This window comes from Lepisosteus oculatus, chromosome 4 (assembly GCF_040954835.1).
Source record: "Lepisosteus oculatus isolate fLepOcu1 chromosome 4, fLepOcu1.hap2, whole genome shotgun sequence".
Taxonomy (NCBI): domain Eukaryota; kingdom Metazoa; phylum Chordata; class Actinopteri; order Semionotiformes; family Lepisosteidae; genus Lepisosteus; species Lepisosteus oculatus.
Genome location: NC_090699.1, coordinates 58,627,500 through 58,650,061, shown reverse-complemented (window position 1 = coordinate 58,650,061; position 22,562 = coordinate 58,627,500). Strand labels below are relative to the sequence as shown.

The following is a 22,562-nucleotide window of genomic DNA, read 5'->3' as shown; positions in this document are numbered from 1 at the left end:
AGTTATGGCTGATTAGTTTCTGGCATTTAACTCCGCTGTAAAATGTAGCTCTTTCTTTTGACTATAAAGTGAAATAATTCTCAAAATGGTGAAATTATCTTCCTTGAAAGCCATGATTTTCAGCTGCATTTTATGTTGTGTTATTGTGCTCTTCCTTCTTGCACTGCAGAGACTCCTGAACCATCCTGTTTTTTGGCCTGCGGTTATTGAGCCTTAAAAATGCTTTGTTGAGCTGCTGTTGGAGAACACTTACGCAAAAACATGTATTTCAGCCGTGCAGATTTATTTGCAAGTTAAGAGATGTGAAACCAGCTCTGGTGTTGGGAGACATCTGTGACTATTTTACTGTATGTTTCTTGCAAGCCGGTGACAAAATTAATTGTGTTATTCAGCCTGATTACTCAAGATTAATTGAGTGTTGTAAACATTTCACTGTTGTTTTCCAAGAACAGACATAGCCACCCTGGCTTCCAAAGGTGATTCTTGGAATAGTGTGGTTTGTAGAAAGGTTTTTTTCCAGTTCATTTAATATTTTATTGACCTATTTTTTCATTTTTTACTTTCATTGTTGTACACTTTACCAATCCTTGCCAGTTTAATATCTTCCCAGACATGCTACTAGTCCATATGTACATGACTCAACTTTAGGCCTTCTGTCCATCCTGGATATTTGGCATTAAGAACACAATAGCTGATGCTGTAAGTGCTACTGAAGATCGTGTCCTTGCATTAGGATTTACCCTGTAGAAATGTATGCAGAATTGCAGAAACTGTTTAACAAACAGACATGTACATGATACTGTATATTTATGAACTGCAAGCCATTGTTTGTTTAAGTAAATCAAAGAAATAGTATGACCTCATGGAGTCTTTGTTTAGCGAAAGCCAGTTCAGACTCCTGTGTAGTGTGTATTTAGGACCCTATACAGCCGATAAAATCCAGAAGAGACTGGAGAAGGGCAACAGGGAAACACGACGGGATCAGGGCGAGATGATTGACAGGGGGGCGTGGCGCAGGCGAACAAGTCCAAAACAATACGAAAGGGGAAACCAAGAAGCAGTCCAAAAGTCCATAGCCGGGAGATCCATCCAAAGAGAGACAGGAACAAGTTCTGAGCCCAGAACTTCGGAGGCATGGGATTTAAATAATACACATGGAACAAGGGACAGGGGAACGTAATAATGAAACTAAAATACAAAAAAGGGTCGGAGCACCCTCTACAGGAGGGATAACAATCGTGACACTTGGTCAGTGAAAAAAACAGCAAATCAAAAGGCTACTGAGAATTTATCTGAGGACCTCATTCTGTACATAGAAATTTGATCCGAACACATCATGCAAAGCTAGTATGATGTACAGTTTATGGCTCCACGTTTGCCTTCACTACTTTAGGTCGATAAATAATTCTTTATACCTGCCAGTCACATATCACAAGAAGTCTGTTAACAAATAATTTCAGTTATTCGTATAAAAATCCAAACCTGGATTAGTATTTGGCAATTTATAATATTTAGAATTTGATATTGTATATTGTGCAGAAACTTCACACTCCACACAAACTATATGGATGCATTAAAATAAGTATAAAATACAATAGGATGTGCATGCTGTTTTTTTCTTCTGTAAACACAATAGATGATTACCCTTTTCTTGTCTTTAAAGATATTTTAGAAACTGCTATACTGTATATAGCGTGATCATTCCTGACAAACTGCTTCTGTTGCCACTTTGTTCCGAGAGGTATGGTACAGTATATCTGATTAAATGCAGGGGTTGTTTTACTCTTTATGGTTTATTTTTATTTTCAAGGGGTTTTGTAACAGTTGGTGCTAAGTTAGTAAATTAACTTAGTTACTTAAATTAACTTACTTAGTACTAAATTAGTAATTGCTGACCCTGGTTTGAATTTGCATGTTGGTGTCTGCATATGTCCTGCAATTTACTGGCATACTGACCAGGGTGTATCCTGCCTTGTACCCAGTGCTTGTTGTGATAGGCTCCAACTACCCAGTGACCCTCAAGAGATTAGAAACTGGATGGAGGATGGATGTTTGCCATTACTTCACACAAATGCCAAGATTGGAAGACAAAATAAAATAAAAAGTCATGATAAACTTGAATAGTTTATGGAATTTGAATGTTGATGTTTTTTGAGGTTATCTATATGTTTTTGGAAGGGTAACATAATGTGTACCATTAAACAATATGATGTTTCATATCAGAATATGAAGTTATGAAACATGAAAACATACAATTTAATGTATTCTAAATTTATTCTGCTCTCACAAATAATGGTGTGGAAAATGCTTCCATAAACGGAGAAACCCAATGCATATTTAAAGTAAATGCCTTTTCTGGAAACCAACATGCAGTGTCTTGATTGAAAATTATGCTTGGAATGGAGAAGTGGTGGAAGTGGCAAAGTCCTTATGTTCTGCATCTTGACCCTAGTGCATCAAGGGTGTAGATGCAGGTCACAAAAAAAGTCAGTTACGAATGTAATGTTCCTGTAAGCTTGTTGATGGCTGTCTGTGAATTAATTCTTTAGTTGCTAACCATGGTGATTATACAGTACATGTGCATGCCATATAGTCCACATAGTCCATCTGTCTAGTGTTGTTACTTCTGTTTTCTATGTGTCCTGAATGTGCCCTGTATTGTAATTGTTACATATTAGAATTGCCCTAATGTCATTTCTTTGATGTTTAAAGTGATTTGCAAAAGCTTGTTGGAATCTTCCAGCTTGAAACATACTGTACAGTAAGCTATCCTTGATTATGCTCATCACGTGATAATCACAATATTAACTGTTTATAGATTATTTGGACTGCTGTCACACCTGAGAGACAGCTTCCAAATCAGTGACTATAATATAGTATTTTTCATTAGAATAGGATTATTTCTTCAGGGATGCACAACCTTTTTTACATAGTTCTGTGTATCAGCTGTTGCTTTCAAACCCGTGACCTATACTGTAGGTTAGTACAGCACAAATCACTTTATAACATTTGTGGAGACACGGAAAATAAAGGCTGCTTCCTATTTCTTTTTTAAAATCCTGGCCTTCAGACAATTGTGTCTTTGCTTTGCTACTGTTTATGATGAGTCATAGTGCTCTCTGTAAGGAAACTGCTTCATGTGCCATAGAAATGTCCTTGATTCAGGATGCGGAGAGGACATTACCTGTACACTTCTCTCACAGCACTGAGCAGAGGATCCAGACAGTACTGGATTTGCATTATGTCACTTTTGCTGTATAAAAGAGGTGGTAATAGAGTACATGTAGTTTTTTCTGCTTCATTGCTTTACATGCTCACTTTAATTTTCTCACAAAGGTATTGCTTCTACCCAATCAGTTTTTCTGTCATATTTTTTACATCTTATGGATCCTTTTCATCTTGGAAAAATAAACTTTGGATAAGTCACTTTGGATAAAAGCATTTGTCAAATAAATGTAAATATAACATTTTATTTCTCCAAAATAAGACTCCATTCTTAGTAAAACATTAACATTTCAAATAATTTTTCCAAAACTCTGCAATATTGCTTTTAAACTAAGATTCACTGATATATGTTTTTCTGTGGGCTACCCTAATTATTATAAAATTCCTCTAGTCCAGTGCAGCCCTATTCATATATAGATAACAATGAAATTTAAAGTAACGGTTAGAGAAACATCTTATCTTAGATTATATTGTTCAGTGTAGTTTTTCTGCTGCATGAAAATCTAGTCACTTTTGAATAATATATTGAAATGTCAAAATCTTGGCAGTTTTTTCATGAACTACATTAACTTAATGTGTGATATTTTTGTGTAGTACAAAATTAATCTTACTCAAAATGTCAATTTTTTAAATGAGCCACAACACATTGGTGGGCTTGCCTGTCAATTTGACCAAACAATTGAATGTTCATAAGCTTATGTAAAAAGATGATATTTCTCTGTGTGCGTGTCCTGCTTTCCTTTGGGAGACTAGATTACGGAATGATAACTGAGGCAGAGAATGGAAGATGATTTGACGATTTTGTCAAATGCTTCATTGCACAAGGAACTGCAATATTCCCTTAGCAAACTGCCATCAAATAGAAATGCTTTTCTCAATGACTGTTGACCTTGGTCGGATCAAGTGAGGAACGGATAGGGTTCTGACCTAGGAACATGTATTGTACACCTGACTGCTGGGTCCCCACTGTTCTCATCGGGAGTGTTTTTCCTCTTGAAATATTAAATATCCAGAGGACCAAATGAGATAAGAAGTGAGAGGAAATTCAGATAGGCATCAGAATTTAGCACGGATGTGTACTCTTACAAGGTGATCTTTTTCTCAACATCCATAAAAAAAACACACAACGGAGACAAAGCCACAGATAATGAATCCATTTGGGATTTAATAATACAATGTTTTGTTACAATGGTGAGCTGTGTATAGAACCCCTAACTTTACCTGCAACTGAAGGTCTTAGGCCTGAATTATTTTTTTCTGTGCTTCTAGGCTGTACTGATACATTCATTTTCTATAAAATCCTATACTCCAAAAAAATCCATTAGAAAAGGAATACCCATTTTTAAAATATAAATGCAGTGTGCCTTAAGCAACAGAGCAGAATAGAAGAGACTGTTATAGGGTTCAACTTTAAGTCCCAGTGAAGATAACCTGATAATCTTCTGCTTGGATTGATTTATTGAAAAGCTTGCAGTGACACTGGCAATGTAAGGGACGTTTATATTCTCAAGGATGGCGCTGATAATGCAGTAATTTGCAACGTGATAAATGTAATGTTCTCTTTTTATTTTATAGGGGATCTTTCCAGTCAGCTATGTTCACTTGAAGAAGGCGATTGTAACTAACAGAGGGTAAGTGTCTTTATTGAATTATAAGGACCTGATTTTATAAAATGAACTTAAAAAAGGTGCAGTTGAGGGCATGATTTATTCATTTAGCTCATTATTACTCCCACTTTTCTCTTCCCTTTCGCCTTCCTCATTGCTAAGACTCTTCATTGCTGATTTATTTCTGCCGGTGTTTTCCAAGGGATTTTGTCTTCAGAAATGGTTTTTATTGACAGCCATATCAAGATTTATGTTGTCGGCGAGCATCAGACAGGCAAAGAAGTTGTTTGTAAAGATAAATGAGGGAAAAGGTTCATAAAACTTCAGAGAAGGTAGTTCATCTTCTTTACTTTCTGTAAAGGCAAAAAAGAAAACATCAAGCAACAGAAAACTCAAGCATGTTTTGTTTCATAGAGAAGGGGGTGATTGCAGGTGAATCTGCTTAAAAACTGTGTTGTTCTATGTGAACACTGCATTTTTGGTATAGTGAATGCGTTTTAAAAACATACTGAAGAAAGTTTTGATTTCTCCCTGATCTCTTTAATTAATAAATACTATTCAAATGTGTTTTAAGTTTTTACATTTCTATTAAAAAGTTTATCTCATAAACTCTGTAGCTCTTTTAAACTCTACTATTTAGGGTGGCCTTTTGAGATGGTTTGCAGCCAAGACCATTATTTATGATGAACAACTATTGGAGGTACTCTGTGTTCAGTAATTATTAAAGACAGTCTTGTAATAGTCTACAGTCTATTACAAACATTACATGATACAAAGTTTCACTTTATTTAATCACTGGCCATTGTGTGTTTTTCATTTAATTTCCAGTTCCTCCAAAGTTACACTTTGCAATATTTTCAATTATTTCCATACAGTACACATATAAAATATGACCAGAAGAAGTTAGGCTTGGAACATGTTGTCTATAGGATCAACAGACAAAGCTTTAAATACACACTCAAGTCAGTCCTAAATTCAGTCTTGTTTTTGCTATGACCGTGGATAGGTTTTGCTCAGATTTTGACCTATGAGCTAGTTCCCAAGATATTGTAGAAAACTAAAGGCATACTGATTGGGCTATGAAACCTTTATCAATGCTGTTCTGTCACTGCAGTGTGATAGTGTTTGAGCTTCACACTTTCTTAGAGTCTAGGAAATATAAAAATGGTTGCAAATAAGAGGAGGCCATCTAGCCCATTTGCTGTCAATAGTTTCATTAATAGAATTAAAGGCAATTACACAGTTGACTTCATAAGGTGGCTTATGAGCTCAGATGCACACAGATGTTATAAAACAAGTTTATAGAATGTGATTGCTGTTTAAAAAATCTGACTGAACAAGCACAAAGTTCATTTTCTGTAGTGATTACGTGACAGTAGCTCATGTATTAACAACTTAAAGCATTGTACATTCACAAATGTTAAAGTTATTTTCATATTCATTAATAAACAATGGCGTTTCAGTAGCATGCAACAGTGAATAAGGGTAATAAGTACCACTGAACCTAAAAGTTGGTGTCACGGATGTCGGAAAGGATGAACTGTGGAATGGCAGGAGAGCGAAATAGATCCTATGCATAGCAGCGAGATGGGGGTTAGCCCGGGCTCAGGTGTTCAGAAAATGCCGTATAGAAACCTATGCCCTCAGGTAGTGGACCTGGGGCGACCTGGTGCTAGGCGGGTTTCAGGACATCTGAACCTCAATGCTGAGCGAGGAGCAGAGCAGAAGCAGGAAGAAAATAGGCTACACAACAAGACACACCAGAAAGACATGAATAATCACAGGGAACTAGGAACAGGAGAGAAGGAGAGCGCCCTCTAGGTGTACTGGGCCTGACAGCTGGTGCACCTGATGAATGTAATGGAAACTATTGAAATATAATATCTCATATGTAAAGCACTTAATAATGGCACTTAATATCTGGGGCATTTTTATATGCTTCAGATAAATTTAACAAAGCTGCTTGGTCCTGTGGGGAGGTAGTCCTGCAGAATCTCTAGGTCTCTCAAATCATCACTGCCTTAAAAAATGGGCACAATGCCTCGTTTGTTCCAATTAACAACTACAAAGTCAAATAACTGCAGGCTCAGATTGAATGAAGATTAGAAGGACTTACTTCTCTATCGACCCTGAAACTGCCCTACCCCTAACATAATAGCACATTTTAATTTCTGTATTTCTTTTTTCCTTAGAACTGTATTGACAATGGTTTTGGATGGATTTATGTCAGAATAAATTATTATTCCATTTAATATTAATGGGATACACATACAAAGCAGTTTACAGACTGAACTGACCAAAAAGAATATAAAAAAGGGATCTATAACTCTTCTTTGTATGGCTCATAAAATGTACACTTTGATTTAAACTTGTATTTAAGTATATTGTTATTAACCTTCATGTGAGAGGCTGTGAAGTTCACACACTGGCCTTCTCAAAGAAGCAAATCGGAAATCATGATTCCTGCTAGTGAAATCAATAGCGAGGGTTATCTGTTTTGCACCTTCCTGTGATTGTGGTTTCAGTCAAATTAATCTGTAAAAGTGAAACTCTATGGGTTATCTTTAAAACATGAATTGGATCACACCAAAATCTCCAAACAGTAACACTTAAGCAATATATATTTCAAAGAATTGCTAGCTAAATATCTTAATTATTACAAATGTTAAGCTAATATGGTAATTGAAACAACTAGATCAGACTGTGGGGTATTTTACAGCTTTAAGACTTTGAAAAAACTGATATAATCTGAGTCATACAGTAAATCCATGGAAGCTAATTATCATTAAAGCACAGAACCTTTTCAATTGAGAAAACATTTGCATTTTGAAGAAAATCACTTTGAAAGGCTTAGATAAAACACTTTACATATCCAGATATTGAGAACATGATCAGCCATTTTCAGCAATGGTCTGAGTGCATCTATTTATACAACAGAGCACTTGCTTAAGCAATTTAAGTGAATGGCCTTGATCAAGAGTACAAAAGTAGCACCTCACCCACCATTTGAACCCATTCTCTAGGTCTGGAGTCCAAAGCCCTAATTAAAGTTTGATTTCTAGTCATTCCATATGTATCACATTCTATTAAAATTAAACAAGAACAAATCTATGGTTTGTCATTTGATCATTTGATCATTGCACCCAAAGTGCAACTCCAGTTCAGCACGGTTATCTCATGCAGGGGCAATTTAGAAACACCAATATGGGTTGCTGATGTGTCTTTGAAAGGAGTCTTTCAGAGACCACACAAACTCCACAAAGAAGGCGCCCCAGCCCGGAATGAAACACAGTGCTCGAGAGCAGTGGGGAAGCAGCATCAACCACCAAGCACAATCAACCACCATGTTGACCATAAATGGCAGTGTGACAAAGAGCTGGCGCTTGACCTAGTCGCATGACCTCTTTTGAGGTCTATCAGAAAACTTTATCACTCACCTGTTGTTCTTATCCTGGAAGCCTTTGCACATTTGTATCTGGTTTATTATTTGAAATAAGTTAATCTATGTTTTGGTTGCTTTGTTTCTGTGTTATGTGTTGTCCTCACCTGTTTATTATTTTGTATCACCAATGGTTTAAATGGAGGGTTCCTAACTATTAAAGTTAGTTAGGAAGTTTATTGGTTAAATAAAGTACTAGCAATGCTATTTTTATATTTCAGGGTTAGATAGAATCAGCTTTTATGAGTGCATTACAAATCACAATAAAAGTAAAATATACACATTCAAGTCTAAAACCAGCAATTTACATCACAAAACAGACTAAATATCCAGATACTGTATGCACAGCTCCATGTTCTGTGACTCGGAATTTCTGGTGACATGTTGCAGAAAGAAAGAAAACAGGTTTGTGAATAGAATATTGCTATAAAATATTGCTATATTTCCAATAGAAATATTGCTCTCATCTTCGAGACGGTCTAGCCGACAAATACTACTTACTTGTTAACTCTAAATGCAAGAGGACAAGAAGGTTGCTATAAAACCATGAGATTGAGGTAAAAAAATCCCAGAAAATTCTATATAACTCCAAGAATGGCTTATAGAAAGCATCACATCCTGGGGTTTGCATTAACTTGAGCAAAAAGCCATTTTTAAATTTATGGTCCTTAAAACTGAATGATCTTAGTGGTAATTGTGAAATTGTGAAATAATGGTAATTGTAATTAGGTATGGTGATTGATTTCAACAAGTTATTTTTTGTTTATAGGTTTGCAGGATCACTGTTTTTGGCACATGTGAAAAACCAATTCTGTTTAATTAGGCTGCACTTGTAGGCACAACCTGGAAAGCACTGAGATAAATGGAGGACCGATAAGATCCATTTACATAGTGAATTAAAGAGGATAAAAGAAGGACACGGGGAGACTCATTTAAAGAACAAATGATAAACTTAACATGAGAACAATAGAGAGAGGAGGGAGATAGAACAGGAATAAAATCAGAAATATGTTTTTAGTAAGGAGAGACAGTGGTCACGGGCGGAGCGGATGTGCTTGACTAAAATGCAAATTTTAGAACACCATTCACATTTCACGCATCTTTTATCTAGTTATACAGTACATGGGAACTAACAGTAACATATTCTCGTTAATTCCCTCAGGAGCATTATATAACCAGTGCAATAGGAAACCGGTCTCAACATTGAAAGAGGGATAATCCAAGCTTAATCTCATTAAATATACTGTACGTTTTTCGGTTCTTATTTCATCCACCGTGAAGAATGAAGAACAGATATCACAGGCAAGGTGCTCAAATGCAGACAGCTACATCAAAGTGACAAAGTTCTGTGTGCCTTCACCTTCTTATAGGCAGTACGAGACGGTGGTCCCACTGGAAGACCCCATTGTGACTGAGGTGACATCAACTCTTCAGGAATGGGCCGTTTTGTGGAAGCAGCTTTATGTGGTGAGTACAGCTTCACAAGTCTGTTGGCTTTAGCTTCTCAAAAGAAGGAATGCAGGTACACACTATCATGCAGATATGGAGAAGATGTTGGGGTCATCAGGTCAACATTTCTTGAGTGTACAGGTCATGTTTATAATTTTAGGGAAGGAACACAGCCAATGGCTGGTATTGTGAAGGCCCTTACTTCCCCTGAGGGCAAACTGTCAGTCTAGTTAATTCCCTCAAGAGTGTTAGGTTTGTGCACAACCGAGAAAGAGGACCTAGAATTTCTTAAAGAAATTTGAGGTTGGTTTGCCCAGAACAATTTGTGTATTTCATGTTTAAAAGTACCATCCATCTTTTCTTTAGGGATAAGCCCATAACTGTAAAAAAAAAAAAAAATACTGTATAAAACTGTGATAGCAACTTTTATTTCTCTTCTTGATTGTTTTTGCTTCTGCTCTATTGTGGATTATCAGTGTAATGAAACAAGAAGTAATGTAAGCTTGTGCCACTACTGGATTAGCTGATGTGGATCTTACCAAAGCATTTCCTTTTGACTGTAGTCACCTCTGTGAAGCTCCATATCTGTTTTTTTAAAGATATTTGCTTTTTTGTGAGTCAGATTTTTTTCACAGTGTCTCAGTGTTTTTATGTAGGAATACGATAACAGGGCATGCAAGTATAATTTCAAACAGAAATGTTAATAGGAATGGAATAAAATATTGTTTATATTGTACTGTATGTGAAGTTTACAACTTTTTGAGAAGGTAGACATACTGTAGCTAATGGCACCTCTGCTTCAAGTGCAGTCTGCATCATTGCAGTAGTGGTCTGTAAAAATCATCTCTTAACAACTTTTTATTCTTTTTTATCCTATAAATTTTATGAAGACTAAATACTGTAATATTGTTTAATTAGAATTATGTAGTGGAGTACCACTTTACATTGAATGCTGTGAAATGAATGTACTGTAACTGTCATAATGTAACTTTTTGTAGAACTGATTTTACTTTATTGTTTTCAGGAAACAAACAATAAGGTTATGATAATGAGACCTTAACAGTAACTTTACATGTACTGTAAGAGAAATTAGATTTATACATATACAATTACTTTTTTCATATACGTTGCCCTTTTTATTAATGAGTGTTACATTACCAAATTTCTAGTCAAAGAGTAGAGTACCCCCATCTTGAGTAAATGTTGAAAAAGGTCTTCTAATGGCTTATAGTATCTCTGATTTCCTTAAGCACAAATGGCAAATTACCATGAGACCCCAGAGATTTGTTTCAATTGTAGTACCTGTAACACTTCCATGTCTTTTATGCTAGCACTGTTTCATATAGCTCTTTGTCTTTCCTCAGATTGAGGCATGTTGTCAGTTTCTTGCTTAATAAACACCTGTGTGAAATATTCGCAGTGCTACATTAGCCATTTCTCTCATTTAAAAACCATTATTTCTGACAGACTCAATTATTTGGTGTTTTGTGATTACTAATAAAAACATTTGTCTCCTTATATCGTTATTTCTTGTCTATTTCATTGTCTTTTAAAATCTTGTGATTACATTTCATTGTACTCATCTTCTTGAAATGGATCTTGCTCATTTTTAATTGTTCTTTACAGTGATTTCTTTCTCCTTCTTTTTAAATTTGTATGTTAAATAATTTGAGCCACTGTTTTCTAGAGTTTGATCTGAATATAAATTTGTTCTTATTTCAGGGAGACTTGTGTGTTTTCTAGTACTGCTGTTTTTTTTATTCAGCTTTCCTTACAGTTTAATATTCTCCTTAGAATATTTTTTTCAGTTGATCCTGCAAGTCATTCTGAGCTATATGTTTGGACTATATAATAAAATATAATTAAATAGCAAATATCAGTTTACTGTAACTTCTTATTATATAACTACTGTCCACCTATAGGTGTGCCTTGGGTTCTCTTTTATATTTCTCATTCATATTTTAATGAAGGAGCTGAATAATTAAAATCTATTTCTAGATCTTATCTCTAATTTGTTCTTGTAGGCTGAATAGTTAAGATAACTAATATCCAAAAGAACTTTCATAACTCTGGGCAGTTCCTCTAATTAACTCATCCAAACACTGACTCAGCCCTTCCTTTTCAATCTAAGTTTTTCTGATCTTACATAATCACACTGTGGTCTAGGACCTAAAGAGATTGTCATTTTATAAAACTGCTGGTCAGTGGTCTTAATTTTAATTAAAATTTAATACTAGCAAAAGTGTGTCTGTAGTTATTGTCTTCCTTCTTTTACATTAATTCTTTATGTTGCGATCAGAAATGGGAGGTTTCAATTATATCTTCATTTCAATATGCAAGTAATACATCAGACAATGGTATGTATGTCCTTGTCTGTGTATGCAAATATGTTCAAAATAAAATAATAAAGGTCATATCCAGAACCTAGTAGTAGCTCTATGAAACCTAAAACAGCTGAAATTGAATTATCTTATTTTCATTCCTGTATTGCAGTTATTTAAACAACCTTTGAATGGAAAATAACACCTTGGATTACAGAAGGTGTTTTTATCTGAATTTCATTTCATTAATATGTTAGAATTTAATTATCTGTGTTCTGATAAGCTCCTTCTCTTTGTGCTTTTTGTATCATATGGTTTCCCTGATAGAATTGTAGCTAAATGTCTGTTGAAAGAGTTCAGCAGAAGTGCTCAGTGGAAGCCAATTTTATTTACTGTGCATCATCACTGCAATTCTTGAACTGCTCATAGTTTCAAGCAGAGGATATGAAATCTTAGTACAGGTTTGAGCAGTCTGTCCAACAGACTGTAAATAACCCTACTTATTTATTTCTCAACTCATTCTGTTTTTAATCCATGGTCTCTGCAACTCCAGAAGAACTTGTTATTATGTGGAATGAAGAGAGAGATCTATGAAAGTCATAGCCTCCTGCAGAAATTTGCATCGAGTACTATGGTGCTGTCAGACATGACGAGATCTTTTTCCAGCAATCACCAAACACAGAAAATCAGTACGCAGACAGCTATTTATATGACTGGTCTGCATGTACCCCGACTGATGCTTTGGCTATAGATGTGTTTGCTTTCTGTTGCTGGTAATGGATTAAGCTTCATACAGTATGTATAGATCATAGAGTGTCAAGAACATCAAAAAGCACATATTGTTTGTTTTTGGTATAGAAAAACAAAAAATGATTCAATCTGGTTTTGAATAAAGTGCTTACAAATCACTGAAATAATAGAACATCATTGGGACAACTCAGAAATCATAGAACACAAAAAAAATGTTTTTAGTATCTGGATTTGGGTCGGGATCGTGTGTGAAAAAGAAGCAGATTAAACTTGACCCATCTCCCAGATTTAAATTGCCAACCCATTAGGTAGAAACATATCCCTTCTAACAAATAGGAACCTACCAGCAAGCACTTGCAGTGTGATTTGGAACTGTCATATGTAGTTATAAAACTTTGATTGAATCTTACTGAAAGTAAAATAAAGTAAAATCAAACTAAATATTCCTGGATTAAGCATTTGAATGAATTTAGACATCAGGCTATTTAACAAAATGTTCACCGTATAAACAATCATGCCATTCTAAACAAGATGAAAAGTGCTGGCCAGTAGATTTAAAGCAGCATGATTATAGCTTTACATAATTACAACATGCATGTTTTTTTTGCACTCCCGCCAATTAACTATACATTTGAGTTCCATCCAAGTACATTGCAATAAATACAAGCCTAATTGTAATTTTAAAAAAATATGTTAAATCACATTCCTTCCTTGAGTCTCCAGAATTGTCAATTTGGTTTCTTTTAAAATAGGTATGAAAAAACAAATCTGTACCTGACATAAATGAGACCATAATTTGAGATGATACCACAAAGCTCTCTGGGAGACCAAAAGATATTCTGAGTATTATAAAAATAGATCTGTCATTGAAATAACATATTTGCCATTTTGAGTTGCATTGTTTGTTTTTGCATTATTTTTCAAGTCATGGTACTGAATCCTCAGACAGTAGGAATATTAGCACTTTTACAATGGTACTGTACAAATGACATGATAAATTAAATTCTAAATAAAAAACTACATTTTTTCTATGTTTTAAACTCTGCAATGGATACCAAATATTGAAATACTTTAATAGTCCTATACCAAGATAATAAGTATAATGTACAAGGTAATAGTTTAATATAATATTCATATACTGTATGTTGTTTCAAGGAGAAAACAGGCAGACATTTTCAGTCTGATTTCCATTTTGTTTCTGATTCATTCTTCAGATGCCAGAGAAAGGAAAGTAGCACTAATTCATTACCCACCCACAGTTTTTGAACAGCTGAAAGATGACTCTTCAAATGGCTAGACCGATGTCTTTAATAAAAATAAATATCACAGCAGAAAGCTCAGAAACAGGAATATGTGCAGTAGAACAATCCCTTTAACCTCTCTGGATTTCAACAATTTGAATACAGAATTCTATTTCAAGGCTTCTTTTTGCATGGGTGCATCACTGTGTATAATTTTCACATCAACAGTTTTTATGTAATAAGGTGCACCTTATCTTTAAACATATCATTGGATAAGGTACACCTTCATTTAAAAACCCTTTTATAAATGAAGTCCTTTATCTGTTACTGGAGCACATGTTTCTCTTTTCATATCTTAACCTGCAATATTAACCATATGCTGTCATTAACATTATCTACTTTGTGTTTATATGAGAGTAGTACAGTTTGTTGTGGGAAAAACAGTCAAGACCTTTGTTCCCTCATGTACTATTTGTACATAACATCATAGAATCTAAAAGCTTATGCTTTACCCTTTGCAAGTTATTTATCTGTCAACAATAAAAAGTACTGTATTTAAAATTCAATCCTTGAACCAATTACAAGACACTTTCTGGATTTATCTGGCTGGCTGGCCTATTGCTCCTGCAAGGCAAGCATATTAGCCCAGACACTGCGAGACAGAAAGCAAACAAGGCATGGCAAATCATTTTTGGACTGATTTCTAATGGATTTAGAAATTTTCAAGCCAAACAATGCTGTAAAAAGCTGGTTTAATGATGTTCCATAATTCCTGATTTATTCAGACAAAATTAAAAAAGAAAGATGCTGATAAGTAGAGACAATTAATTGTACATTATTTATGAATGTGGTGTTTCTCTTGCATTGCAAATAAATGTCCTGACAGTCCACTGCTTGCAGAGAAGCCAGGCTTTAATCTTGGCCTTTATTCCTTTTAAAATATTTGGGCTCCACTGCGATAGAATGGCTCTTTGGTATCATAAAAATCTTGACCATGCTTATTTTCAGTCAGCACAACCTAATCTCCATATAGACTGTTCCAAGAGGAATCATCATCAAATCTTTCCAACAGTATTTTCCTCTCAGTATGGAACTATTGTTCTGGCTTACACTTTTGTACAGTCCCAAAGACCTGTTAAAAACAGCAAATAACATCTCCATTGTTTTCTTGAATTCTTCAGAGATGCCTGGTATTAATAATATCTGGAAGCAGATGACTTCATATTCCAAAGAGGATGCTGTTGAACACTTCCTGATTCAACAGAAGTTCTTTTAAATAATTTCAGTATTGAACAGATTTTAGATTCAGTGAGCCAGTTGGCTCAGTGGAACAGAGCTTATTCCAGTTTCTGTCATGTTAGAGAGAGCAGGTGACTCCCCCACTTGCAGATGGGCTGGGTAACCTGTTGCAACTAGGGTAAAGTACCACTCAGGGTATGAAAGCTGGTCTGCAGCAGAGATTTCAACCCAGTTAGGAATCTAGGGACTTATCCACTGTGCTATGTATTCCTCATTGATACTGACATAGATCCCAAAAAGTAGATTTCTGGTCTTAAATTCTTTATTATAATGATGATTTGGCATATAATCATAAAAAATGAAAATGAAAATCGTGATCGTGTCTCAGTTTTCTTCTGTGCACTGAAAGATATGTTATTATCCTCTGTTGTTATAAATTGTGAAGACAGCTGAAAAAGACATATTGGAAAAGAAATCATGAAGAAAATCAATTTTTCAAAATGTTTTTTTCCATTGCTTTATAAGAGTAAATAATGACATTTGCAATATGACATAATGCTGCTGGCTTCTGATGCTCGGTCACTTTAACATTTTTCTACTTTGGGTCTTAAGTGCAGCTTTTATGACTGTCAATCACAGTAACCTACTGGAGTGCATGAATAATTATCTAGGGACCACTGGTACTTGCCTTCATCGGGTCAGCTGCTATTTAGCAAGCACGAGCCAATTTGTATATTTGTCTTTTTCAAATCTGTTGTTTTTTTCACTTACAGTGTTTCATCTAAAGCTAAGATACTGATTTGCGCCTTTATATCTTTAAGATTAGGCTACTGAAGTGCCTTACTAGGACATCTAATAAGGTGCTAAAAAAGTTTCGGTAAGTCCAGAATTCTGAAATTGTGTATTAGTAAAAGTACAGTGATTGGTCTTTAAACTGTGATTGATCTTATTCTATTGAAGACCAGACTCAACAGAATGCAGCAAGTGTCAGTGCCTTCTCTCCATACCACATCCGTGGAACTTATTGACCAAACCAATTAAAGGAAAGACTCTGTTTTTTGCTATAGAATCAATTTATAATTTAGCTATGTTCATGTTTTTTGCTGTGATTTGAAAAGCGTTTCTAAATAAAATGCAAAACTGGCATGATAAGCTAAAGCTGTTCTGCAAAGGTGTTTTTAATATTTGGATTATATTTAAACCCCATGACAAAGATATATGATTATACAGTAAATCCCAAAATAACACTTTAAGAGTGTGGTTCTTTCTATGGTCACTCATCTAAATGTGCAAAGGATAAAATAAAATAATAAACATGAAGGATAGCTGGACATTTAGGGAGCCTTTATAAGCCTCTAGACTTAGATATTCTACTTCAGACTCCTATCCTCCATTGGCTGTGATGTCAGCAAAAGGTTAAAAGTGAGTGGTCAGCACTCACAGTTCCTCGAGTCCAGTCAGCTTACTGTAAAAGGCTTCAGCCAGGACTCAGCCTTGTCAACAGTGTGAGAAAGAAGCTGTCACTGTGCCAGGGCAACTGGGAGTTTAGACCTTGGGTACAGACTGCAGTTTAATTAAGGGGGTTTAAAATAAAAATAAATCCATGCAGAGGGAGTGCTGAGGAGAGTAAAAGTGATAAGTTGTCACTTGTGCTTACTTCCATGTGAGTACTCTGTGGACACACAGAAAAACTGGTTTGTGAAGGGCCTGCAGGCTTTGCAAGCAGTGCAGTGAAGCTGAACAGAGGCCTGGGCTGTTGAGCAGACAGTCATTATCCAGAAGAGCCTTGCAGGGCACTGGGTTTACTTCAATCTCTATATGCGGATCTCGATAATCTCAACTACGGAAAAATCTGAACTCTTTGGATCTCATAACAAGCATGTTGGCTTTCCAGTTGAAACTCTTAGAACAGCGTTCTTTCTGTTATTCTAAATGTGTTCTACGTTGTTTTCTTTTTTCAAATTCTACAGCCTGTTTTTTCCCCAGTTTTAAAACTGAAGTGGACTTTCCAATTGTTTTGATTACACTGTGTGCAGTTAAGATGACATGATTCTGTGAAATCTTACAAGTCTTCAGTTTCACTATACAGTATAGAGTTTTAACATCTATCTGTTCTAACATAAGAGTAGACTGCAGCCTTATTCGCTTATTCTTCAAAGTGTATATGCACTTTTACTACCCACCTTAGTTTTGATTTCCTTTCATCAAGTGAATAATTCTACCTTTTTCTCTGTGCCCGCTCTATAGGAAGGAGCTTAGAGCTTACTGTAAAAAAAATAAAACTTTTCTCCATCTGCTTCCATTTCTCACTCCTCCCCACCACAATTACCTCTAATGATTACAGAAACCCATGTGTGAAGCAGTGCACTTTGTCCTGCTCAAGAGCCAGATTTCAATGCTGGTGGTACAGGTTGTGTGAAACCCTGTTTAATATACTGTACACACTGCTGACAGTCTTTTGGGATGTTGACTGGACAGCCAAAGGAGGTAATTTCATTCGGTTTATGGTGGTGTTTGAACAAACATACTGTAAAAACCAAGTGGCCAGAAGATATATGCTTTCTTTTGGGACAGAGGTATGCCACCTCATGTCTGACATCAGACTTGGATTCAATGAGTAAAACAATCTGAAATGTATTTTTAATAAAGAAACATGAAGCACATACATAAAGAAACAAAATCATGCTTCACATAATATTTTAGAGTAATCTGACTTCAGTATGTAAAGTGTACCTTATTACCACATAATCATATCATATTACAAGTGATTCGGTGGCTGCTTTAACTTTTCCAACAACATTAAGACAGGCAGTATTATTACATGTGCTACTGCATGAAGCATCTGTAATCACATCAGTTTTTATGCAGATATCTTTTGTGTTTGATGTTTTACCCTTAAGTAGTGGAAAGAAAATACATTGCAAAGATAAATGGAATCCCTATTATTTTTATGAAGCCTGACAGAGTAACAATCTATAATTATGGAAGCCGAGTTGGGCTTGTTTTTCTGATGCTAAAAAGCCTTTTCAAAGCACTGAGCATAATGGGAGAGCACCTGTCTCCTAACAGAAGTGCTTCTGTTTTTAGTTTGAGCGCAAATATTGTAGAGTAATAAGTATATAAGAAGGAGAAAGGTTTTGATGTTGAATTTTTACTTCATGTCTTGACATTTGTCGGTTTTCAACTTCACACAAGCAGAACATGTAGGAGCTTACGTCTTGTAAATAGTTAAAAATACTGCCTAAAAATACTTTACATCAGTTTGTAACAATTGAATAAGAAATAATACAATTTGTAGTTCAGAAACAGAAAGTGTGTATGCTGGTGAAGAAAAATACAATTCAAGCAATATTATTCTGACAAACCTTCAATTCATACAATATATGTTATTATCTTTCATGTTAAATTGTTATACATTTTTTACAGTAAATTTATTGTTTACGATAGCAGTATTCGAACTAATTAGTCTTGCAGGAAAATCAAGGGCCATGTTCTCTTACTGCATATTACAGCACAAGAAGGAAGAAGAAAGGTTCTACTGTACATGAAAGATTAAGGACAACCCATCAGTCCTAATAAATTAAACTACTTTTATTCATTTTCAATTAACCATGCTTATGATTTGCTCTCTTGTTTTCTGGCCCTTCCTTGCTGTAACACAAATAGTTAAGCCGCACTTTTATTCACACTGCAAACAGTATGATTCCTTAACCTTGTAATAGCAAGTATTGACTGACACGTCATATTGTTAGATAGTGAATGACAATGCAAATAATGCAACCAAAGAGAAACATACAGTACTTTAGTATTAATATAAATTAATACTACTTTAATGTGTAAAGCTTAATACTGTACATGCAGTTCATACTGTTCAATTCAAACACAAATCCAAACAGAGCTTTCCCTGCAGTATATCACAAGGACTGTTGCTGAGAGTAATGCCAAGAAGATCTTTTTCCTTATTAGTGGTGTTGACAAGGCCACCACAGTACACAACGTTTATCCATATTGCCTCCACCACATGTAAGAGGGCCCGTTGCTTTTCTTGTGCTCATAATCAAAACACTGACAGTCCTTGCTCACACCCATCCACCCAAAACCTGAAAGGCCATGACATCAGTCCAATGCTGCTCAGTTAGTCTGAAAGCAGCAGGCAGGTACAGGAAATTCACCATGCATTTTGAATAAATAAAGAGTAGTATTATTTTATTTACAATTATTTACAGTTGTTATTTTCATATACGTTTATACACTTAATGTATTTATACTGCTAGGTTTGCTGGTGTCTAAGTTCTTGGCTCAAGGGAACAGAACCAGGACCAATAGAAAATAAATTACTGATCACCTTTGACCAAAGTACATAACATTGCCTATAAAAAAGTAACACACTATGGAGAAATAAAACAATGTAGTAGAAAGTTCATACTATGTACGTCTTTATGAAATCATTTGGTGTTCAACTGCACTTTCTCCTCCCAGTTATCGAAAATCAGCCATCACACAACTGGGCTCAGTAACATTGCTGTAGGCTTTCAGCTGACATTGGAGATAATCAGGGGAATGTGGACACAAGGCAGAATTTTAAAGGTTGTCAGATTCCTGTTCTTCATGGCACCAATAAAGTTTTCTGTCACTGGCAATTAACCAATTCCTTACCTCAATTTTGCTTAATAACTTGTAATTTTCAAGTAAATCACTCCTTTCTACCACAGTGTTGATAACACAGAGCCTGCAGTTCTCTGCAAAAAATGGTATCATGGCTAGCTTTTTGTTAAACCCAGTTCATATTGAAACACATGAACTTTTACTGAACTCTGCAGTTAATTTCTGTATTGTTGCACCTTCTAATTCTAGAAACTTTACTTTTGTCTGGGAACATGTACAGTAAATAACTATTACAGTATGTACAGTAGATCTGTACTGTATATTTCCATTTTGTTACTTAGGCATTTTGATATAGGAATTCTGTACATTGCTACAAAATTAAAATGGATTAGTTAAACATTTTTCTTTTAAACTAAATCTAGACTCTATAATAGGAAGAGCCTTTAGCTTTTATATATATTTTTAAACTTTTTTACTTGGTCTGAAAGTTGACAGTGGAATGTTCAACCAAGTCAGTTTTATGAAGTGACAAAAGACAGAACCTTCCTTGAAACATTTGTATCTTCCACAAACATTTTTACTTTCTGCTAACCTACTTGTTTTATATCAGCCACCACTCAGTCTTAGCAAACTGTTTAGATTCTAATGGTTTTTACTTTGATTTTTGGCAAGCATTTGTCTCTTGAACATGATAGGCAAAGAAAAGCGAATAAATATTTAACATACAACAATATCTCTTCCTGAAAGTTCATTTTAATGGTCCATGCAACTATCTAATAATTACTACTTAGTGCTGTTTAATAGGCCAATAATTTTCTAAAGCATACAATTTTAACATGTATTTCCTTAGAAATGTGTGCCAATCTTGTCCTTTATTTTAGAAGTAGGCTTAATGTTCATGCTTTGGCCCACAATTGTGCCTTTGTCTAATTGAAACTGCATGTGTTAAAAAAGGAAACAAAAGAAGCTACAGGTCTTGTTCTTGGAAAAAAAAAACATTTCTTTTGACGGCTGCAGTAGTGCTGGCTTTATTAGCTTATAATGTGTGTCCAGGACACAATAATTGGCATCAAAAAGAAATTTGTATGGGCATTAATACCCTGCACCTTTGCTTAATAAGGCATGGTCTCCGGTAATTTGGATCAGCATTTCTGTTAATGGGATCCTAATGCTGTCGGGTAGTCAAACCAGAGTGGCAGCCTCCTGTTTTCTGTTACAGTTTAAAAACCATGGCAACCCTTTTAAGACTTCTCACGCAGATTGTGGCTTAGCCACACTTGCAGCACTTATCAAAATCTGTGTTGGAATTCAGGTAAGAACAGAAAAAATACTTTATTCTTGGCTATTAGTCACTAATGTTAAAGTATTTGGAAAGTAAGATTATCGAGAACTGAAAATTAGAGAAGAGGATATTTCTTTGCTTGCAATCTCCCTTTTTATTACATAGCAAATGGTCTTTTAAAAAGTCAGTAGATGCTGACTTATTTAATATCAATTAACAAGCCTTCAGGATTTCACTTCAAGTTATCATTTAGAAAATTCCAAAGAATCATGTCCTTCTACGTATCTCATATTTACTGTTTTCTTTCTTTCTCCCTTGCCAGATTCTCAGCCTGCAGTTCCGTTCTACATTCCATCTGTTTCTTTTCTCCTCACACTCATTCCCTCTCTCCCACACACACCCACACGCCACAAAGCTCAAACATATTAAGTGAATTTAACAGACACAATGGCCAGTCTTATTGTAGTAGATTTAAAAAATCTTTCTCAGTCAGAGAGACAGTGACGCTGTTACACTGCAATATCACTGGCAGGTTGCTTCTACATGCAGAGCATAAATCGAGCAGTGCAAGCGAAGGCCGTGGATTGTTTTCATAGCCTGATTATTATTGTAAACTTACAGTAATCTGATTTCATTTTAAATATTGTAGTTCAGTGTTCACCCATGGTTTGCTGCATTACATTGTGTATTGTGTAAAGTGCTGTGTTCACCATGTGTACACTGTGTTAATTTTCAGTATAAATCTGTTCATATAGCAAAATAGTTATTTGTTAACAACAGTCACTTTCTTTGTTTTGTTTTTACTTATTTCTTCCAAGTTAGAATTGTTTTGAGTGATATCAGTTAAATTCAGACCATAGCTCTTTCCTTAACGGCAGTGAGCACAGGAGAAGGATTCACCAGAGTTAATGATTGTAATGATCTATGTTGACTTCATAGATCAAGTAGTGATTTTAATAGTATAGCATTTTCCATCAGTATGTTGTTTTACTTTTTATTGTTCACATTCTAAAGATACTGCTGCATATTACATTTTGATTTGCCAGGCTACTGAGAATGACCTGGCTGTTTGTCTATGGTATAATATTGGTATTCTGGAATTGTGAACATTTAGAATTCAGAATATTTCTAAATGTTTTGCTGTTCATTTGGACTGCCTTATTCTTTTACTTTCTCTAGGGGTTTATATACTGTAGTTGCATGTAGAACTGTCATTATGAGCATGTAGGTACTGTATGACCTGTGTATTTAACTTAAAGCAGAGAGGAAAGTTCCACCCACCTCTCCCATGGTTTGGCTTTTGGTGTGCTTTAGTGGAAAGTGGTCCTCAATGGCTCTCGGCCTGCGTACTTTTCCCACAGATTATTTCAGCTTGTAAGGATGAGCCTCCTACACACTTGAATA

General features: G+C 35.3%; 1 protein-coding gene across 11 annotated transcripts in view; it reads left to right on the top strand.

The window, feature by feature from the left end:
* The window catches only part of dock3 (dedicator of cytokinesis 3), a 253,825-nt gene that overhangs the window by 97,593 nt on the left and 133,670 nt on the right, over positions 1–22,562 (top strand). For all 11 annotated transcript variants that reach the window (XM_069189418.1, XM_069189422.1, XM_069189417.1 and 8 more), the window contains exons 4-5: positions 4,801–4,856; positions 9,642–9,738. In XM_069189418.1, coding sequence (XP_069045519.1) covers positions 4,801–4,856; positions 9,642–9,738 — 153 coding nt within the window. The remainder of the gene's footprint in view (positions 1–4,800; positions 4,857–9,641; positions 9,739–22,562) is intronic.